Source organism: Oncorhynchus mykiss, chromosome 14, assembly GCF_057628025.1.
Source record: "Oncorhynchus mykiss isolate SJ-2025 chromosome 14, ASM5762802v1, whole genome shotgun sequence".
NCBI classification, from domain to species: domain Eukaryota; kingdom Metazoa; phylum Chordata; class Actinopteri; order Salmoniformes; family Salmonidae; genus Oncorhynchus; species Oncorhynchus mykiss.
Window position 1 is genome coordinate 27,582,665 of NC_143035.1, and position 15,517 is coordinate 27,598,181.

The 15,517-nt window shown below is 42.8% G+C and overlaps 1 protein-coding gene across 2 annotated transcripts in view; it reads right to left on the reverse strand.

Moving 5' to 3' along the window:
* Positions 1-7,723, reverse strand: part of macrod1 (mono-ADP ribosylhydrolase 1) — a 108,989-nt gene extending 101,266 nt beyond the window's left edge. The window contains exons 1-3 of one of the 2 annotated variants that reach the window (XM_021561605.3): positions 6,690-7,723; positions 6,272-6,382; positions 5,791-5,901 (exon numbers count right to left, since the gene is read on the reverse strand). In XM_021561605.3, the coding sequence (XP_021417280.3) occupies positions 5,791-5,901; positions 6,272-6,382; positions 6,690-7,164 (697 nt within the window). In that variant the 5' untranslated portion in view covers positions 7,165-7,723. The remainder of the gene's footprint in view (positions 1-5,790; positions 5,902-6,271; positions 6,383-6,689) is intronic. The other variant, XM_021561604.3, reaches the window with a different exon arrangement.
* Between the last annotated feature and the right edge of the window lie 7,794 nt (positions 7,724-15,517).

Below are 15,517 nucleotides of genomic sequence, written 5' to 3' on the forward strand. Positions count from 1 at the left end.
AAACCCCCACTTCTCCTTATATGGTTCCTTTCAAAACCCCCACTTCTCCTTATATGGCACCTTTCGAAACCCCCACTTCTCCTTATATGGCACCTTTCGAAACCCCCACTTCTCCTTATATGGCACCTTTCGAAACCCCCACTTCTCCTTATATGGCACCTTTCGAAACCCCCACTTCTCCTTATATGGCACCTTTCGAAACCCCCACTTCTCCTTATATGGCACCTTTCGAAACCCCCACTTCTCCTTATATGGCACCTTTCAAAACCCCCACTTCTCCTTATATGGCACCTTTCGAAACCCCCACTTCTCCTTATATGGCACCTTTCGAAACCCCCACTTCTCCTTATATGGCACCTTTCGAAACCCCCACTTCTCCTTATATGGCACCTTTCGAAACCCCCACTTCTCCTTATATGGCACCTTTCGAAACCCCCATTTCTCCTTATATGGCACCTTTCGAAACCCCCACTTCTCCTTATATGGCACCTTTCGAAACCCCCACTTCTCCTTATATGGTTCCTTTCAAAACGTCCACTTTTCCTGAGGGATGCACTGCACTGAGAGGTGTCACAGCTGGACCCCTCATATATTGCCATCTGGTGGCGACTAAAAACAATATCATAATAACACCAAGTATAAATTGAGGGACTCCTGACATGACTCGTGACTCGGCCATGAACTTCAGCCATAGGGACTCATGACTCGGACACAGCGGACTTGGTAGTTGACTCGGACTCGAGGTTTAGTGACTACAACCCTGGTTTTCAGTGACACTACACCACGTTGAATGCTTGGTCACCACTACCGGTGTGTACAGTCAACCTAGCTCTAATGACAGAAGCCCTAATTAAGGTAAAACTCTATTGAACATTGATGAACATACTTAGGCCTAATCAAGGTAAAACTTTATTGAACTCTATTGGCCTAATTAAAGGTATAGGCCCAGCTCAGTTGAACAGACAACAAAGCACACAGCATTGATGAACGCAGCTTGAGGAGCACTGTGCTGATGAGCAGGCCGACTCCTCTCTGAAATTCCCACATTGCACTGGGTCAATCAGGCTAATGAGGCTCTCACTTCATCCATTCGAGCTAAAGTGGCGATTGATTGGGGGGGGCTATGAATGGGTGATCTGCAAACTCATTCACTTTTTTTTCCTCCACCATTTTGTTTACCAGTCATTAAGGCTGGACTCTGGGGGCTCCTGTTAACTCGTCAATGTCAAACATGTAAATGAAATATAAATCAGAACGTTGTAAATTATTCTGGGATAATATGTCTGTCCGTTTTGGAGCGCTTCAGCATTGCAGTGGTTGCTGATGGTGGTCCGACCGGAATATGTGTGTGTGTGTGTGAGAGAGAGCATGTGAGTCAACAGACAAACTTCCTAACTACAGTGCAGATATATTTGGCCTACAGTACAGTATCCACAGTTAGAGATACACTAACTAAAACTGACAGAAATAGCCTGAAGTCACTGCAGAAACTACAGCAGAGTTCCAGTAGAGACAGCAGTCAGTCATAACACCTACAGTCAGAGATTTAGGCCAGTCAGTAGAGACAGCAGTCAGTCATAACACCTACAGTCAGAGATTTAGGCCAGCCAGTAGAGACAGCAGTCAGTCATAACACCTACAGTCAGAGATTTAGGCCAGTCAGTAGAGACAGCAGTCAGTCATAACACCTACAGTCAGAGATTTAGGCCAGTCAGTAGAGACAGCAGTCAGTCATAACACCTAGTCAGAGATTTAGGCCAGTCAGTAGAGACAGCAGTCAGTCATAACACCTACAGTCAGAGATTTAGGCCAGTCAGTAGAGATAGCAGTCAGTCATAACACCTAGTCAGAGATTTAGGCCAGTCAGTAGAGACAGCAGTCAGTCATAACACCTAGTCAGAGATTTAGGCCAGCCAGTAGAGACAGCAGTCAGTCATAACACCTAGTCAGAGATTTAGGCCAGTCAGTAGAGACAGCAGTCAGTCATAACACCTACAGTCAGAGATTTAGGCCAGCCAGTAGAGACAGCAGTCAGTCATAACACCTACAGTCAGAGATTTAGGCCAGTCAGTAGAGACAGCAGTCAGTCATAACACCTACAGTCAGAGATTTAGGCCAGTCAGTAGAGACAGCAGTCAGTCATAACACCTAGTCAGAGATTTAGGCCAGTCAGTAGAGACAGCAGTCAGTCATAACACCTAGTCAGAGATTTAGGCCAGTCAGTAGAGACAGCAGTCAGTCATAACACCTACAGTCAGAGATTTAGGCCAGTCAGTAGAGATAGCAGTCAGTCATAACACCTAGTCAGAGATTTAGGCCAGTCAGTAGAGACAGCAGTCAGTCATAACACCTAGTCAGAGATTTAGGCCAGTCAGTAGAGACAGCAGTCAGTCATAACACCTACAGTCAGAGATTTAGGCCAGTCAGTAGAGACAGCAGTCAGTCATAACACCTACAGTCAGAGATTTAGGCCAGTCAGTAGAGACAGCAGTCAGTCATAACACCTACAGTCAGAGATTTAGGCCAGTCAGTAAAGACAGCAGTCAGTCATAACACCTAGTCAGAGATTTAGGCCAGCCAGTAGAGACAGCAGTCAGTCATAACACCTAGTCAGAGATTTAGGCCAGCCAGTAGAGACAGCAGTCAGTCATCACACCTACAGTCAGAGATTTAGGCCAGCCAGTAGAGACAGCAGTCAGTGGTTAAAACAGTAGCCCTAAGTACATCAGTATGGAGGTAGTGTACCTGTGGGGCCTGTACTGTAGATTACCTCCCGTCACTGAGAGGGAAGCAGTGGAAATCACTAACTCCCTGTGGCCATTGGGGCCAGCCACCTGTCAGTGCTGCGTGTGTCCGTGCGTGCGTGTGGCCAGTCAATGCGGCTGTGTTATCTCTAGACTAGTGGGTTTAGACGTTGAGGTTGAAACACAGCTGCTCTGCTCTTGTCTCTCTGTTAGTCTGTGGGGGCTTGACCTGAACCGATGGGATTGCCGCTTATCTTGTATCTGAGCTACTGCTGCAACAGTGACAGTGAGGGTTCCCCGCGGCAACCAGGGGCCTCTTATCTCTAACACCCCCTAAGAGGCTGGGGACCTGGGAATATAATCAGAACATTTAGCCCCTGCCCATACCTTGCTGTCTGACAGCAGGAGGTTAAGCCCTTACAGTAGAAACTAGTCTAAATTGATCTGTGGGTTTAATTGAAATAAATGCAATTGAATGCAGATAAAACAACAGAACTAAAAACTTGTTGACTTGAAGAACTTTATAAGAGTGTAGAGTCACGCACCCACACACATTTACCTCATCACTCCAATGACAATTCACATTTCATTGCGTAATCCATCTTAATCAAATAGCCCATCAGACAATATATTCTCCTCTCAATCGCTTTCTCTCTCTGCTGAGGCTGGATGGAGTGATTGAGGGGTGTAAAGAGAAGGATGTTCTACCCTGCAACCCGCCCTCCTCCCCATCTCGAAGACAGCTCTTAAGTGCTTGTGGGTTTTTATGTTTGCAGTGTTTTATAGGAGAATGCAGGAGCCAGCAGCAATAAAATGGTGAAGGGGTGGGGGTGGGGGGGGGGGGGGTTACTGTAAATCCAATCTTTATTGAGAATGACACAAACGACATCAACAGTCCTCCCTTATCGGCTCGCCCTCCCTACTGATCGATCAGCAGCCGTGAGTGAAGTGATGCGAATGCGTGGCAATGGGTGTGTGCAGTTCTTCACCTATCATTATTGTAGTAGGGAAGGCCCTCCCACCAAACTCCATGTCACCACAGCGGTTGCCATAGTGACAGAGATACTCAGGAGAGGTCCCCTTGATCCCTCTCCCTGTTACTCCTATCGTACTCTAGCTTTGTCCAAAACCCTACCCTATTCTTTATAAACTGCACTACTTAGGGAATAGGGTGCCATTTGGTTTCAGATGCATCCTCAGTCAGCCCTTCTCGTTCCCTCACCTTGCTCTGCCTGTCCCTTCTAGGGGTTGTTTATAGCTCTGTTTCTCTTGTTATTCAGTGGCACTTTGCATAGTGAGAGTGGGACTCTATAAAAAGCCTTGTAAAACATACAGGCTGCTGGCTCTGATGTTGGAGCCAACATGATGTTAATGAGAGATGAGTTATTCACACAGCACCACATAGGCGGGCGGCCATGTTGTTTTATGACAGTTAACACTAAATGACCCAATGAAGAAACATACTTTTCTATGCAAAACCTGATCATCAAGTAGCTCTTTTGATGTTGGACTGTACACAGTAATGCCAAACACAGTACTAATTAAAGTCTTGCTATGATCAAAGAAACTTCAGACTGATATGGTATGATACACTTGCCTTTACTGCCATCTGCAGGTGGAAAATTACACTACACCCAAATGGCATTGCGCAACCAGTGTATTGTATCATATTAACCTCTTTCTAAAGCACACATAATAAAGAAATGAATATGATTCTGATTAGTTAATACTATAGTTTTTTTTTAAACAAAGAGGCCCTGCTGACAGCCAACAGGGCAGTATTTTAACGGAAACTGAGAAGACCACAGGTTCAGGGTGGGTAAAGGTCAAAGTTCAAAAACAGAACTGTGACGTGGAGCGTGAAATAAGATACAGTTCACTCAAAAATCTATGATGGGATCAGGATAATGTATCAACCCCAGGACATAGAATTCTGACTCTAACCAAGACAGGCGATCAGTACGATAATACTTCTCATTTCACAGTGATTTGTTCCATATAGAGCACTGAGGCCTCAGGACAGGTATACAATTCATGTTATACTATAAGAAATGTCACTTATTATTACTTTAATGTAATTTATTATTACTAGTCATGTTAGGTTATTACTAAATAATGTTATTACTAGTCATGTTAGGTTATTACTAAATAATGCTGTTATTGCTAGGTAATGCCATTACTAAGTAATGCTATGTTACTACTACTAATGATATTACAAAGTAATGTTATTACTAGTCATATTAGGTTATTACTCAGTAATGTTAATAATAAGTAATGCTATGTTATTACTAAGTAATGCTATGTTATTACTAAGTAATGCTATGTTATTACTAAGTAATGCTATGTTATTACTAAGTAATGCTATGTTATTACAAGTAATGTTATTACTAAGAAATGTTATTACTAGTCATGTTATGTTATTACTAAGTAATGTTATTACTAAGTAATGTTATTACTAAGTAATGCTATGTTATTACTAAGTAGTTTTGTTATTACTAAGTAATGTTATTACTAAGTAATGTTATTACTAAGTAATGCTATGCTATTACTAAGTAATGCTATGTTATTACTAAGTAATGCTATGTTATTACTAAGTAATGCTATGTTATTACTAAGTAATGCTATTACTAAGTAATGTTATTACTAAGTAATGTTATTACTAAGTAATGTTATGTTATTACTAAGTAATATTATTACTACATGTGATTCTGTTATTTTTAAGTAATGTTATTACTACAAGTTAAAGCTGGAATCCTTAAATGGTGAAACAGCCACGTCCGTTTGCGATATTAAAACAAATAATTGACTGTAAACAACCAACACAGCTTTTTGCCCTCTGACATCATTGCATGTGCAACAGAAGAGCACAATAAGTACTGCGATTTATTTACCATGCTGCATGACACTCCTCCGCTCAGCAACAACAACTACAACAGCGGTGGTGGGGGCGGCCAATGGCGTTGTTTCCCCTACTGCAGATTCCATCTTTAAGTTATGTTATTTCTATAATGTTATGTTAATATTAGCTAGGTTACTATATGATCACCTGCATTGACGATCCCATCAATCTCCAGTTTGGTGATGTCACCGCTGAACAGCGAGATCTTCTTGTCCAGAGCTTCGTTCCTCTTGAATTTGGTCGCCTTGACTGAATCACCTTGGAGACAGATGAACACCTGCTTCTGTCAACACTGTTAATAAGAACACTGTAATATCAACATGCGTTTACCGTTTATGTTGTCTCTCAAGAATATCTATAGTGGACGCTCAGCGATGCTGCTTTCCAGTGTCTCACAGCTGTAGTCCTGGGGCCTAATCACCTAGCATTAACTAAATGACAGTGTGTAGTGCTGGGCTGGACCAAACACATGTAAACCTGTGTTGTAGGACCCCAGAACGGGAGTTGAGAAACAACAATGGTTTAGAGTAAATGGAATGGCATGGAAACCATGCGTTTGATACCATTCCACTGACGCCGCTCCAGCCATTACCACGAACCCATTCTCCCCAATTAAGGTGCCACCAACCTCTGTCCACTGTGAGTGACTTGGCGGTCCACACAGGCACCTCCTCCAGGGACCGGTAGGTAGTTCTGTAGTGCTTCCTTCTCTCCTCCTGACTCATATGGAGCAAGGCAGCTAAGGAAGAGGAGAGGGACAGAGAGTTGATGATTATGATCATTCCACTAATCAATGTGGGTAATGTAGGGACAACATAGTGAAAAGCTGTAATGCACTAATGGCTTGGTTGTAACCTAGTACCACATAAGGCCACCATGAGCCACTTCAAACTTTGAGTTGGCACCTACTTTTTTTCTATTGAAATTTAGGCCACACAGCTTTGACAACTTTACTTTTCACAAGCAACAGGTCCTGTTGAGCAACCAAATTCTCAACATGAGCACCTATAGATTCCCACCCAAACTGTGTCTGTCTGCAGACTTACCCTTCACCTCGTTCCAGTCACCTTTGGCTGAGTCAAGGTTTAGCCGCTCCAATCCCGTTGCCATGGCGAGATGGGCACTAAAGTGCAGGGACACGACCGCGGTGGTCACCCCAAGCGCGGCGAGGGCGATCCGATACAACGAACCGTACTTTCCCCCGGAGGGCGAGGCCTTGTTTTGCCCCTGAAACGACTCAAACGACTTCGCGGCAGCTGTAGTTGTTGAAAACTTCTCCACGCGGTTTGCAAAATGAATACCCCCTGGGTTCAGAATGGCCTTGCACTTTGCAGGGCTGGAGTTCGCCGAACTCTGCCCACTTCGCACCAGCGAATAAACCTGACGATTTGCAACACCAAAAATGTTTCTAAATTTGGAGCACACACCGATATCACTAGTATGAAAGTCACCACTACGACAGCGGGAAAATGGACCTATGGCTCTGATACGCGAAGAGAGAGTTGACATTTGAAATGCCATGCTGCGAGTGTGATCCTGAAGTCAATCCGACACAGAACTACTAACGTTACGTCGGTGTCAGGTGTTTTTCGGTTCGGTAGTTAAGTTTCGTTTTCGTTATTTAAAGCGCCTTTATCCAGTTTGAATTTTGGGGAAGAAATACTTGGCCATTTTGTTGTAAACAATGACGCATGGATTGTACCAAATGGGAGGGGAGCTATATGACCTATATAGAGTATGACCATAAGGAAAGTATGTATTGTTGTGTTGCTATAAAATACCTTTCAAGTTGAGTATAAACAAATTAATTATTCAACGAATTAACCATCACCGTTCACTCGAATTGTCAAGGCTGTGTGTGGATATAACGTATGGTAGGAGTTCAGTGTTTTATTTAATTTATTTTGTGAATTTTTCTCGCCATTTTCGTGATATCTAATTGGCAATTACAATTTAGTTTAATGGCTGCAACTCCCCAACGGGCTCGGGAGAGGTGAAGGTCCTCCGAAACACGATCCGCCAAGACGCGCTGCTTTTACACACTGCTCGCTTAGCCCGGAAGCCAGTCGCCCAACGTGTCAGGAGCTCTGTGCTGAGCTGATCGAGTTTACTGTTTCTCTGTCTGTCATTCACCGCCCTCTACTGGCCAACAGCTAGAATTACATCTTACTCTGTAACTTAATTTGTAGCCTAATTACATCTAGTGTATTTGTATTTATTATGGATACCCATTAGCTCCTGCCAAAGCAGCATATACTCTTCCTGGGGACCAGGAAAAAATTAAGGCAGTTTATGCAATTTTAAAAACATCACAATACATTCAGATTTCACAACACACTGTGTGCCCTCAGGCCCCTACTCCACCGCTACCGCATATCTACAGTACTAAATCTGTGTAGTGCTTATGTTATCATTTGTGTGTATGCATGTATCTGTGCCTATGTTTGTGTTGCTTCACAGTCCCCGCTGTTCCATAAGGTGTTTTTTTAAATCTGTTTTTTAAATCTATTATTTTTACTGCTTGCATCTGTTACTTGATGTGGAATAGAGTTCCATGTAGTTATGGCTCTATGTAGTACTGTTAGTCTGTCTATAGTCTGTTCTGGACTTGGGGACTGAGAAGAGACCTCTTGTGGCATGTCTTGTGGGGTATGCATGGGCGTCTGAGCTGTGCCAGTAGTTTAGACAGACAGCTCGGCGCATTCAACAAGTCAATACCTCTCAAAAATACAAGTAGTGATGATGTCAATCTTTCCTCCACTTTGAGCCAGGAGAGATTGACATATATTTTATTAATATTAGCTCTCTGTGTACATCCAAGGGCCAGACGTCTTGCCCTGTTCTGAGCCAATTTCAATTTTCCTAAGTCCTTTTTTGTGGCACCTGACCACATGACTGAGGTGCGACAAAACTAGGGCCTGTTGGACCTGCCTTGTTGATAGTGTTGTTAAGAAGGCAGAGCATCGCTTTATTATGGACAGACTTCTCTCCATCTTAGCTACTGCCAGGGTTGCACATTTTGGGGAATATTCAGAGGTGGAAACTTTCTGTGGGAATATATGGGAATTAATGGAAATATATGCAAATTAATATTAACACCATTTAAATGTAGAAGTTTTTTGCATTAGATATATTTACCATATCATATGGAGACAGAAACATAAACCTTTACCTTATCATAAGTAGACATAATTGCAAATTATTAAATCCTTCCAATCAATTTTTTTTTAACTATTTAGTTACGAATTTAACTTTAATTAAATGAGTTGAATCTTCACATGGGATGATTTCACTGAACAACAAAAGAAAAGCAATATTGAATGATCCCCAATGATCCATCGCATCTCCCAAAAACGTTTGCAACATACATCTGTAAAATAATAGTCTAGCAACTAAAGCTTTGGTTGTCTTCTTCTCAGGCTTCCATGTTTTCTCCCTGGACCTCCTCAATGTCCACCTCATGAACATCAGACTGAGGCCTCATCTTCACTGTCACTTTCCACCTTGTTGAGGATGTCTCATTGTCAGGCTCAAAAAGCCACAAATTTGCCCAGATGGCCACCAATTCTTCAACCCTTGTATTTGTCAGCCTGTTGCGTCCTTTGGTGTGTGTGTTCCCAAACAAGGACCAGTTGCGCTCTGAGGCGGCTGATGTTGGTGGGATTTGGAGGATGATGGAGGCAACAGGGGAAAGAGCCTCAGATCCACAAAGTCCCTTCCACCAGGTGGCTGATGAGATATGTTGGCACGACTGCCATATTGCATTTCCATCCCAAAGCCCTTGCTTGGAAGTGTACTTCGCCAGACTGCCAAGAACCTTGCCCTCATCCAGGCCAAGGTGGCGAGACACGGTAGTGATGACACCATAAGCCTTGTTGATCTCAACAATGAAGTGGGCAGGGCACTACTGATTTCTTCTCTTACATCTGCAAGCAGAGTCTGAACATCAGACAGGTTGGCAATGTCTCCCTCAATCTATGCAATGGATAGCTTTTTACTATGATTATTTAAATAATTGATCTTTGTTTCATAGTATAGTTTATTTTTATTTAGTTCTGTCACATTATTTCTTCATTTGCAGTATGTTTGCCAATCAGTTGTGCTGCCAGACTTATTTGCCATACCTTTCTCCTCATCCCTCTCAACCATACAATTGTTCAATTCCTCATCAATCCAAGGGGATTTAACAGTTTTTACAGTCATTTTCTTAATGGGTGTGTGCTTATTAGTAACTGGAATAAGCAATTTCATAAATGTGTCAAGTGCAGCTTCTGGTTGCTCGTCATTACACACCACAGACCAGCAAGTATCATTTACATCATCAACATATGAATCACTACAAAACTTCTTGTATGACCTCTTCTACTCTATATTAGGCCCAGCCTTTGTAACTTTGGTTTTCCTAGAGATGGCTACTATATTGTGATCACTACATCCTATGGATCTGGATACGGCTTTAAACCACATTTCTGCAGCATTAGTAAAGATGTGATCAATACATGTGGATGATTTCATTCCTGTGCTGCTTGCCCTGGTAGGTTGACTGATAACCTGAACCATGTTGCAGGCACTGGTTACAGTTTGAAGCTTTTTCTTAAGTGGGCAGCTTGATGATATCCAGTCAATATTTAAATCACCCAGAAAATATACTTCTCTGTTGATATCACATACATTATCAAGCATTTCACACATATTATCCAGATACTGATTGTTAGCACTTGCTGGTCTATAGCAGCTTCCTACAAAAATGGGCTTTAGGTGAGGCAGATGAACCTGTAGCCATATTACTTCAACAGTATTTAACATGAAATCCTCTCTAAGCTTTACAGGAATGTGGTTCTGAATATAGATCACAACACTGCCCCCATTGGCATTTCTGTCTTTTCGGTAGACGTTATAACCATGTGTTACTAGTGTAACCGATGTGAAATGGTTAGCTAGTTAGCGGGGTGCGCGCTAATAGCGTTTCAATCGGTGACGTCACTCGCTCTGATACCTGAAGTAGTTGTTCACCTTGCTCTGCAAGGGCCGCAGCTTTTGTGGAGCGATGGGTAACGATGCTTCTTGGGTGTCAGTTGTCTATGTGTGTAGAGGGTCCCTGGTTCGAGCCCGGGTAGGGGACAGACTAAAGTTAAACTGTTACACTACCACTGTATCATCAAAGGTATTATCCAAGTGAATTTCAGAGATAGTCAGAATAGGAATGTCATCTGTTACAAGACTTCATGGGCCTTGTTTCTTAGGCTACATATGTTAATATGTGCTATTTTTAGCACTTTTCTGGGTTGCTTGATTGTTTTTAATGCTTTACTGGGAAGCTTATCAGAAGTAGACTTACTCGTGTTATTTATATTGGAGCTGATAGTACAGGGTGAGCTGCACAAAGTGATCGTCCTACTAACACCATAGTGCCCTCCAAGCCCTCCAAGCTCGTCATCAAGCTCGAAACCCTGGGTCTCGACCCCGCCCTGTGCAACTGGGTACTGGACTTCATGACGGGCCGCCCCCAGGTGGTGAGGGTAGGCAACAACATTTCCACCCCGCTGATCCTCAACACTGGGGCCCCACAAGGGTGCGTTCTGAGCCCTCTCCTGTACTCCCTGTTCACCCACGACTGCGTGGCCACGCACGCCTCCAACTCAATCATCAAGTTTGCGGACGACACAACAGTGGTAGGCTTGATTACCAACAACGGCGAGACGGCCTACAGGGAGGAGGTGAGGGCCCTCGGAGTGTGGTGTCAGGAAAATAACCTCACACTCAACGTCAACAAAACTAAGGAGATGATTGTGGACTTCAGGAAACAGCAGAGGGAACACCCCCCTATCCACATCGATGGAACAGTAGTGGAGAGGGTAGTAAGTTTTAAGTTCCTCGGCGTACACATCACAGACAAACTGAATTGGTCCACCCACACAGACAGCATCGTGAAGAAGGCGCAGCAGCGCCTCTTCAACCTCAGGAGGCTGAAGAAATTCGGCTTGTCACCTAAAGCACTCACAAACTTCTACAGATGCACAATCGAGAGCATCCTGTCGGGCTGTATCACCGCCTGGTACGGCAACTGCTCCGCCCACAACCGTAAGGCTCTCCAGAGGGTAGTGAGATCTGCACAACGCATCACCGGGGGCAAACTACCTGCCCTCCAGGACACCTACACCACCCGATGTCACAGGAAGGCCATAAAGATCATCAAGGACAACAACCACTCGAGCCACTGCCTGTTCACCCCGCTATCATCCAGAAGGCGAGGTCAGTACAGGTGCATCAACGCTGGGACCGAGAGACTGAAAAACAGCTTCTATCTCAAGGCCATCAGACTGTTAAACAGCCACCACTAACATTGAGTGGCTGCTGCCAACACACTGACTCAACTCCAGCCACTTTAATAATGGAAATTGATGGGAAATGATGTAAAATATATCACTAGCCACTTTAAACAATGCTACTTAATATAATGTTTACATACCCTACATTATTTATCTCATATGTATACGTATATACTGTACTCTATATCATCTACTGCATCTTTATGTAATACATGTATCACTAGCCACTTTAACTATGCCACTTTGTTTACATACTCATCTCATATGTATATACTGCACTCAATACCATCTACTGTATCTTGCCTATGCCGCTCTGTACCATCACTCATTCATATATCTTTATGTACATATTCTTTATCCCCTTACACTTGTGTCTATAAGGTAGTAGTTTTGGAATTGTTAGCTAGATTACTTGTTGGTTATTACTGCATTGTCGGAACTAGAAGCACAAGCATTTCGCTACACTTGCATTAACATCTGCTAACCATGTGTATGTGACAAATAAAATTTGATTTGATTTATTGCACACTTCCTCGGTGTTAACAGTGTAACTCTGAATCATAGGCTCATGATTACTGCATACAATAGCTGTAGGATAAATGGAAGTATTTGGTGCAATTAGGGATACATAAATTAAATTACTGATATTGTGTTTGCCACTAGGATCATGTACATTTAATGCAGCATAATGACGACTCATTGTCACAATGGTAGGGATTAACTGATGATCATTGGATCATTGACCAGTCATTGTTTCAATGCAGCCTTGAAATGCGTGGACAGAGTCCAGAAGTCAAGTTGATTTGGATGGACTCCGTCATTCTTCTGTTTCCAGAAGGTGTCAAAGTTAACTATAAAAGTAACCAGCAGAGCCACAGTAGTCTTTTATGGGTTGCTGCTGCGACTCTCTGTTTATCACTTTAACTATACATTCATGTACATACTACCTCAATTGGGGGCGACCAACCAGTGCTCCCGCACATTGGCTAACCGGGCTATCTGGATTGTGTCCTGCTACCCACCACCCACCAACCCCTCTTTTACGCTACTGCTACTCTCTGTTCATCATATACAGTGCCTTGCGAAAGTATTCGGCCCCCTTGAACTTTGCGACCTTTTGCCACATTTCAGGCTTCAAACATAAAGATAATAAACTGTATTTTTTTGTGAAGAATCAACAAGTGGGACACAATCATGAAGTGGAACGACATTTATTGGATATTTCAAACTTTTTTAACAAATCAAAAACTGAAAAATTGTGCGTGCAGAATTATTCAGCCCCCTTAAGTTAATACTTTGTAGCGCCACCTTTTGCTGCGATTACAGCTGTAAGTCGCTTGGGGTATGTCTCTATCAGTTTTGCACATCGAGAGACTGACATTTTTTCCCATTCCTCCTTGCAAAACAGCTCGAGCTCAGTGAGGTTGGATGGAGAGCATTTGTGAACAGCAGTTTTCAGTTCTTTCCACAGATTCTCGATTGGATTCAGGTCTGGACTTTGACTTGGCCATTCTAACACCTGGATATGTTTATTTTTGAACCATTCCATTGTAGATGTTGCTTTATGTTTTGGATCATTGTCTTGTTGGAAGACAAATCTCCGTCCCAGTCTCAGGTCTTTTGCAGATTCTTCCAGAATGGTCCTGTATTTGGCTCCATCCATCTTCCCATCAATTTTAACCATCTTCCCTGTCCCTGCTGAAGAAAAGCAGGCCCAAATCATGATGCTGCCACCACTATGTTTGACAGTGGGGATGGTGTGTTCAGGGGAAGATGGTTAAACGTTTTGCATTGTTGCCAAAAAGTTCAATTTTGGTTTCATCTGACCAGAGCACCTTCTTCCACATGTTTGGTGTGTCTCCCAGGTGGCTTGTGGCAAACTTTAAACGACACTTTTTATGGATATCTTTAAGAAATGGCTTTCTTCTTGCCACTCTTCCATAAAGGCCAGATTTGTGCAATATACGACTGATTGTTGTCCTATGGACAGAGTCTCCCACCTCAGCTGTAGATCTCTGCAGTTCATCTAGAGTGATCATGGGCCTCTTGGCTGCATCTCTGATCAGTCTTCTCCTTGTATGAGCTGAAAGTTTAGAGGGACGGCCAGGTCTTGGTAGATTTGCAGTGGTCTGATACTCCTTCCATTTCAATATTATCTCTTGCACAGTGCTCCTTGGGATGTTTAAAGCTTGGGAAATCTTTTTGTATCCAAATCCGGCTTTAAACTTCTTCACAACAGTATCTCGGACCTGCCTGGTGTGTTCCTTGTTCTTCATGATGCTCTCTGCGCTTTTAACGGACCTCTGAGACTATCACAGTGCAGGTGCATTTATACGGAGACTTGATTACACACAGGTGGATTGTATTTATCATCATTAGTCATTTAAGTCAACATTGGATCATTCAGAGATCCTCACTGAACTCCTGGAGAGAGTTTGCTGCACTGAAAATAAAGGGGCTGAATAATTTTGCACGCCCAATTTTTCAGTTTTTGATTTGTTAAAAAAGTTTGAAATATCCAATAAATGTCGTTCCACTTCATGATTGTGTCCCACTTGTTGTTGATTCTTCACAAAAAAATACAGTTTTATATCTTTATGTTTGAAGCCTGAAATGTGGCAAAAGGTCGCAAAGTTCAAGGGGTCGAATACTTTCGCAAGGCACTGTATGCATAGTCACTTTAACCATACCTACCTACATGTGCATACTACCGCAATCAGCCTGACTAACCGATATCTGTATGTAGCCTCGCTACTTTTATAGCCTCGCTACTGAATATAGCCTGTCTTTTTACTGTTGTTTTATTTCTTTACTTACCTATTGTTCACCTAACAACTTTTTTGCACTATTGGTTAGAACCTGTAAGTAAGCATTTCACTGTAAGGTCTACTACACCTGTTGTATTCGGCGCACATGACAAATAAACTTTGATTTGATTTTAGCCTGATGTGTAATGCCAGTAGTCTGCTGAATGTTTCACACCCGCGGCCCAACGATGGTACTGGACCTGAAATGATTGGCTGTTTTTTGGAGTCTTTTAATGCTAAAATCAGTTATTTCAAATCCATTTTCAAGTGTTCCGAGCTAGCCCTCCTGAAAAGAAAAACAATACAAGTGTTCCGAGCTAGCCCTCCTGAAAAGAAAAACAATACAAGTGTTCAGAGCTAGCCCTCCTGAAAAGAAAAACATGACAAGTGTTCCGAGCTAGCCCTCCTGAAAAGAAAAACAATACAAGTGTTCCGAGCTAACCCTCCTGAAAAGAAAAACATGACAAGTGTTCCGAGCTAGCCCTCCTGAAAAGAAAAACAATACAAGTGTTCCGAGCTAGCCCTCCTGAAAAGAAAAACATGACAAGTGTTCCGAGCTAGCCCTCCTGAAAAGAAAAACAATACAAGTGTTGCTTAGAACACATCTCCTCTTTGCTCATCTGCCATGTTGTGTTGCTACCATGTTGTGTTGTTGTCATGTGTTGTTGCCTTGCTATGTTGTTGTCTTAGGTCTCTCTTTATGTAGTGTTGTGGTGTCTCTCTTGTCGTTCGTGATGT